The following is a 7,500-nucleotide window of genomic DNA, read 5'->3' on the forward strand; positions in this document are numbered from 1 at the left end:
TCTGGTGCTTTCTTGCTGTGGGCTCAAAAAAAACAGCCATCAATCTGTAAGTCTCTGCTCTCTCTTTGCTTTTGATCTGCGGTTTTAGTTGTATTGTGTTAGTTGTGTTCTAGATGGTGTCTAACCATGGTGGTTGGCTAAGCCTGGCTAGGCTAATAGCTATTTGTCTAAATAGCTAATGTTAGCTGGCTGGCTAGGCTAATAGCTATTTGGCTAAATAGTTTGTGTTAGCTGGCTGGCTAGGCTAATTGCTATTTGGCTAAATAGCTAATGTTAGCTGGCTGGCTAGGCTAATAGCTATTTGGCTAAATAGTTCATTGGAAGCATCACTTGAGTGGGTTGAGTCACTGACGTGATCTTCCTGTCTGGGTTGGCGCCCCCCCATTGGGTTGTGCCGTGGCGGAGATCTTTGTGGGCTATACTCGGCCTTGTCTCAGGATGGTAAGTTGGTGGTGAAGATATCCCTATAGTGGTGTGGGGGCTGTGCTTTGGCAAAGTGGGTAGGGTTATATCCTTCCTGTTTGGCCCTGTCCGGGGGTATCGTTGGATGGGGCCACAGTGTCTCCTGACCCCTCCTGTCTCAGCCTCCAGTATTTATGCTGCAGTAGTTTATGTGTCGGGGGGCTAGGGTCAGTTTGTTATATCTGGAGTACTTCTCCTGGTAGCAACCGGATGTAAATCGAGGTGTAACTTTGCATTGAGACTTTTGATGAGTACACTAATGTAAATCCATATGTGGTGACGTTTATGCAACCTACCCTTTAACATTGATGAGGTTGCCTTTAATTCCAATTAACATAACGAGTGATGATCAGAACACTAGCAATATAATTCACTGGGTCATTCAGCAGGAAGGAATTACCATATCTACAGTAGGGTGTGTGTGTGTGTGTGTGTGTGAGAGAGAGAGAGAGACTGAGAGACTCACCTTTCACTCTTTCTATTTTATTCACTAATATTTGTCTTTCAGTAACATCTCTATCGAGAGTTAGACGGTCTGGTGAGCTGGATGCTGTAGAGCTGGGCTGTGAGGACTGCTGGGACAAGAGAGGTGTGTGTATATCGTCGACAGAAGGAGATGGGGATGGACTGTCACACACACGCTCCTAGACAGTGAGAGAGAGTGAGCCCAAGAGAGAGAGAGAGAGAGAGAGAGAGAGAGAGCAAGAGAGAGCGAGAGCGAGAGAGAGAGTGAGAGCGAGAGAGAGCGAGAGAGAGAGCGAGAGAGAGCAAGAGATCAAGAGAGAGTGAGAGCGAGAGAGCAAGAGAGCGAGAGAGAGAGCGAGAGAGAGAGAGAGAGAGAGCAAGAGAAGAGAGAGCAAGAGTAGAGTGAGAGCGAGAGAGAGCGAGAGAGAGCAAGAGATCAAGAGAGAGTGAGAGCGAGAGAGCAAGAGAGCGAGATGGTGAGCTAAGCAAGAGAGCGAGAGAGCTAGAGCTAAAAGAGAGTCGAAATAGCAAGAGATCAAGAGAGGAGAGAGAGAGAGAGAGAGAGAGAGAGCTAAAGAGAGAGAGTGAGAGCTGAGAGAGAGAGTGAGAGCGAGAGAGAGAGAGAGAGAGAGCGAAGAGAGCAAAGAGATCAAGAGAGAGTGAGAGCGAGAGAGCAAGAGAGCGAGAGAGAGAGCGAGAGAGAGAGAGATCAGAGAGCAAGAGAGAGAGAGAGCAAGAGAGAGATGAGAGCGAGAGAGAGCGAGAGAGAGCAAGAGATCAAGAGAGAGTGAGAGCGAGAGAGCAAGAGAGCGAGAGAGAGAGCGAGAGAGCAAGAGAGCGAGGAGAGAGTAGAAAGAGAGCGAGAGAGCAAGAGATCAAGAGAGAGTGAGAGCGAGAGAGAGAGGAGAGAGCAAGAGATCAAAGAGAGTGAGAGCGAGAGAGCAAGAGAGCGAGAGAGAGAGCGAGAGATCAAGAGAGCGAGAGAGAGAGAGAGAGAGAGCGAGAGAGAGAGAGAGAGAGAGCAAGAGAGAGAGAGAGCAAGAGAGAGAGTTGAGAGCGAGAGAGAGCGAGAGAGAGCAAGAGATCAAGAGAGAGTGAGAGCGAGAGAGCAAGAGAGCGAGAGAGAGAGCGAGAGAGCAAGAGAGCGAGAGAGAGAGCGAGAAAGAGAGCGAGAGAGCAAGAGATCAAGAGAGAGTGAGAGCGAGAGAGAGAGCGAGAGAGCAAGAGATCAAGAGAGAGTGAGAGCGAGAGAGCAAGAGAGCGAGAGAGAGAGCGAGAGATCAAGAGAGCGAGAGAGAGAGCGGGAGAGAGAGCGAGCGAGAGAGCGAGAGATCAAGAGAGCGAGAGAGAGAGCGGGAGAGAGAGCGAGCGAGAGAGCGAGATAGAGCAGAGACAGAGAGAGACACAGAGACAGAGACAGAGAGTTAAGTAAAGTAGTCATATTAAATAACTGCAAACGTATATAATGTACACTCATATAACAGAAGGGTTTTGATGAGGTGTGTGTGTGTGTGTGTGTACCTTGACGATGGGGGCCTGGTGTGTGTATGTGTGCATCTGCGCGGCGGCCGCCATGTTAGCGATGGTGTTGAGGTGGTTCATCTGAGACATCGCCATGGCAACCGACGCCGGGGGCACCCGGACAGGAAGTAAGGGGTGGGTCATCATCACGAAGGGGAGGTCCTGGAGACCTGGACAGAGGACAATAACACTGTGATAACAACATGACTGATGAAATCATCTCTCTAAGTCTGGAACGAGGTGTTGACAAATGAATTAATTTATTAGAGTGCTGTTGGTTAATCCATCTACTGGAGAGCTATTGAGAATGAGAGAAACAGATTTAATGGAAAGAGAGGAAAAACAACAGCAGAGGAGGAGCGAGGAGAGGAAGGGAGGAGCAAGGAGAGGAGGGGGGGAGGGGAGGAGGAGAAGAGAGGAGGATAGGAAAGAAGAGCAGGAGAGGAGGGGAGAGGAGAGCAGAGGAGAGAGGAGAGAGGAGAGGAGGTGGTGGAGAGAGAGAGGAGAGGGGGGGGAGGAGGAGAGAAGAGAGGGGAGAGGAGGGGAGAGGAGAGCAGAGGAGAGAGGAGTAGAGGAGAGGAGGTGGTGGAGAGAGGAGAGGAGGGGGAGGGGAGGAGGAGAAGAGAGGAGGATAGGAAAAAGAGGAGGAGAGGAGGGGAGAGGAGAGCAGAGGAGAGATGGGGGAGAGGAGAGGAGGTGGTGGAGAGAGGAGAGGAGGGGGAGGGGAGGAGGAGAAGAGAGGAGGATAGGAAAGAAGAGGAGGAGAGGAGGGGAGAGGAGAGCAGAGGAGAGAGGAGAGAGGAGAGGAGGTGGTGGAGAGAGGAGAGGAGGGGGAGGGGAGGAGGAGAAGAGAGGAGGATAGGAAAGAAGAGGAGGAGAGGAGGGGAGAGGAGAGCAGTGGAGAGAGGAGAGAGGAGAGGAGGTGGTGGGAGAGGAGGAGGAGGGGGGAGGGGAGGAGGAGAAGAGAGGAGGATAGGAAAGAAGAGGAGGAGAGGAGGGGAGAGGAGAGCAGAGGAGAGAGGAGAGAGGAGAGGAGGTGGTGGAGAGAGGAGAGGAGGGGGGGGGGGGAGGAGGAGAAGAGAGGAGGATAGGAAAGAAGAGCAGGAGAGGAGGGGAGAGGAGAGCAGAGGAGAGAGGAGAGAGGAGAGGAGGTGGTGGAGAGAGGAGAGGAGGGGGAGGGGAGGAGGAGAAGAGAGGAGGATAGGAAAGAAGAGGAGGAGAGGAGGGGAGAGGAGAGCAGAGGAGAGAGGAGAGAGGAGAGGAGGGGAGGAGGGAAGGAGAGAGGAGATGTGGCGGAGAGGTGGAATGAGGAGAGGAGAGAGGGGCGGAGGAGCGAGGAGAGGAGGGAAGGGGGTGAGAGGAGAGAGGAGATGTGGAAGAGAGAGGAGGGGTGGAGGAAAGAGGTGGAGGGGAGGAGAGGCGGGGACGGTTCGGGAAGAGAGGAGAGGGGAGAAATATATGATGTCTCTCCATGTTATAATCACAGTTGATCTGTCTCTCCATGTTATAATCACAATCACTCTAAATGTAGTACTCACAGTGAAACAACATGGAGAAAAGATAAATATATACAGTATATTCCTTTAGTACTCACAGTGAAAACAACATGGAGAAAAGATAAATATATACAGTATATTCCTTTAGTACTCACAGTGAAAACAACATGGAGAAAAGATAAATATATACAGTATATTCCTTTAGTACTCACAGTGAAACAACATGGAGAAAAGATAAATATATACAGTATATTCCTTTAGTACTCACAGTGAAACAACATGGAGAAAAGATAAATATATACAGTATATTCCTTTAGTACTCACTGTGAAACAACATGGAGAGAAGATAAATATATACAGTATATTCCTTTAGTACTCACAGTGAAACAACATGGAGAAAAGATAAATATATACAGTATGTTCCTTTAGTACTCACGGTGAAACAACATGGAGAAAAGATAAATATATACAGTATATTCCTTTAGTACTCACAGTGAAACAACATGGAGAAAAGATAAATATATACAGTATATTCCTTTAGTACTCACAGTGAAACAACATGGAGAGAAGATAAATATATACAGTATATTCCTTTAGTACTCACAGTGAAACAACATGGAGAAAAGATAAATATATACAGTATATTCCTTTAGTACTCACTGTGAAACAACATGGAGAGAAGATAAATATATACAGTATATTCCTTTAGTACTCACAGTGAAACAACATGGAGAAAAGATAAATATATACAGTATGTTCCTTTAGTACTCACGGTGAAACAACATGGAGAAAAGATAAATATATACAGTATATTCCTTTAGTACTCACAGTGAAACAACATGGAGAAAAGATAAATATATACAGTATATTCCTTTAGTACTCACAGTGAAAACAACATGGAGAAAAGATAAATATATACAGTATATTCCTTTAGTACTCACAGTGAAAACAACATGGAGAAAAGATAAATATATACAGTATATTCCTTTAGTACTCACAGTGAAACAACATGGAGAAAAGATAAATATATACAGTATATTCCTTTAGTACTCACAGTGAAAACAACATGGAGAAAAGATAAATATATACAGTATATTCCTTTAGTACTCACAGTGAAACAACATGGAGAGAAGATAAATATATACAGTATATTCCTTTAGTACTCACAGTGAAACAACATGGAGAAAAGATAAATATATACAGTATATTCCTTTAGTACTCACAGTGAAACAACATGGAGAGAAGATAAATATATACAGTATATTCCTTTAGTACTCACAGTGAAACAACATGGAGAAAAGATAAATATATACAGTATGTTCCTTTAGTACTCACGGTGAAACAACATGGAGAAAAGATAAATATATACAGTATATTCCTTTAGTACTCACAGTGAAAACAACATGGAGAAAAGATAAATATATACAGTATATTCCTTTAGTACTCACAGTGAAACAACATGGAGAGAAGATAAATATATACAGTATATTCCTTTAGTACTCACAGTGAAACAACATGGAGAAAAGATAAATATATACAGTATATTCCTTTAGTACTCACAGTGAAACAACATGGAGAAAAGATAAATATATACAGTATATTCCTTTAGTACTCACAGTGAAACAACATGGAGAAAAGATAAATATATACAGTATGTTCCTTTAGTACTCACGGTGAAACAACATGGAGAAAAGATAAATATATACAGTATGTTCCTTTAGTACTCACGGTGAAACAACATGGAGAAAAGATAAATATATACAGTATATTCCTTTAGTACTCACAGTGAAACAACATGGAGAAAAGATAAATATATACAGTATATTCCTTTAGTACTCACGGTGAAACAACATGGAGAAAAGATAAATATATACAGTATATTCCTTTAGTACTCACAGTGAAACAACATGGAGAAAAGATAAATATATACAGTATATTCCTTTAGTACTCACGGTTGGCCAGTAGTTGTTTCTGTAGTGAGTTCACCTGGTTGTTAAGACTCTGTCCCCCCATCCCTATTCTGCCCACCCCACCACCTCCAGACAGGGGAGACACCAGCCTCTCCTTATCCCAGGAACACTCACTCCCTCCTGGGGAGAAAAACAGACACACAGGGGGGGGGGGACTTCCATGAACCAGATACTACAGGAGACCACCAGCTCATTCAGTTACATTGTTTCTCATCCTGATGTGAAATACGGACATAACTTTGATCTTCAACAATGCAAACACTTGACTTAAAGCATTCAGGTATAACGCACCCTCATAGCAGTGCCTCAACCCTCATTGTGACTCATCCCTTATAGTGCCTCAACCCTCATAGTGCCTCAACCCTCATAGTGCCTCAACCCTCATAGTGCCTCAAACCTCATAGTGCCTCAACCCTCATAGTGACTCATCCCTTATAGTGACTCAACCCTTATAGTGACTCATCCCTTATAGTGACTCAATCCTTATAGTGACTCATCCCTTATAGTGACTCAACCCTTATAGTGACTCATCCCTCATAGTGCCTCAACCCTCATAGTGCCTCAACCCTCATAGTGCCTCAAACCTCATAGTGCCTCAACCCTCATAGTGACTCATCCCTTATAGTGACTCAACCCTTATAGCGACTCATCCCTTATAGTGACTCAACCCTCACAGCAGTGCCTCAACCCTCACAGCAGTGCCTCAACCCTCACAGCAGTGCCTCAACCCTCACAGCAGTGCCTCAACCCTCACAGCAGTGACTCAACCCTCATTTCCCACATTTTGTTACGTTAGAGCCTTTTTATAAAATTTGATGAAAACTTGCTCCAGAGCGCTCAGGACCTCAGACTGGGGTGAAGGTTCACCTTCCAACAGGACAACGACCCTAAGCACACAGCTAAGAAAACACAGGAGTGGCTTCGGGACAACTCTCTGAATGCCCTTGAGTGGCCCAGCCAGAGCCCGGACTTGAGCCTGATCGAACATCTCTGGAGAGACCTGAAAATAGCTGTACAGCGATACTCCCCATCCAACCTGACAGAGCTTGAGAGGATCTGCAGAGAAGAATGGGAGAAACGCCCCAAATACAGGTGTGCCAAGCTTGTAGCATCAGACCCAAGATGACTGGAGGCTGTAATCGCTGCCAAAGGTGCTTCAACAAAGTACTGAGTAAAGGGTCTGAATACTTTTGTAAATGTATTAATTCCGTTTTTTATTTGTTTTATTGGTTTAGTCATTACGGGGTATTGTGATGTCATTATGGGGTGTTGTGATGTCATTACAGTGTATTGTGATGTCATTATGGGGTATTGTTATGTCATTACGGGGTATTGTGTGTAGACCGATGAGGGGAAAAAAATATTAGATTCATTCACCAGGAAGTTGACTGAACCCTTAGATTCATTCACCAGGAAGTTGACTGAACCCCTAGATTCATTCACCAGGAAGTTGACTGAACCCCTAGATTCATTCACCAGGAAGTTGACTGAACCCCTAGATTCATTCACCAGGAAGTTGACTGAACCCCTAGATTCATTCACCAGGAAGTTGACTGAACCCCTAGATTCATTCACCAGAAAGTTGA

At 45.1% G+C, this 7,500-nt stretch overlaps 1 protein-coding gene across 1 annotated transcript in view; it reads right to left on the reverse strand.

Annotated features, from left to right (window-relative positions):
• Positions 1 to 7,500, reverse strand: part of LOC112239704 (dachshund homolog 2-like) — a 72,577-nt gene that overhangs the window by 6,805 nt on the left and 58,272 nt on the right. The window contains exons 3-5 of the mRNA XM_042298508.1: positions 5,897 to 6,034; positions 2,449 to 2,618; positions 929 to 1,106 (exon numbers count right to left, since the gene is read on the reverse strand). Coding sequence (XP_042154442.1) covers positions 929 to 1,106; positions 2,449 to 2,618; positions 5,897 to 6,034 — 486 coding nt within the window. The remainder of the gene's footprint in view (positions 1 to 928; positions 1,107 to 2,448; positions 2,619 to 5,896; positions 6,035 to 7,500) is intronic.

This window comes from Oncorhynchus tshawytscha, linkage group LG15 (genome assembly GCF_018296145.1).
Source record: "Oncorhynchus tshawytscha isolate Ot180627B linkage group LG15, Otsh_v2.0, whole genome shotgun sequence".
Lineage (NCBI taxonomy): Eukaryota > Metazoa > Chordata > Actinopteri > Salmoniformes > Salmonidae > Oncorhynchus > Oncorhynchus tshawytscha.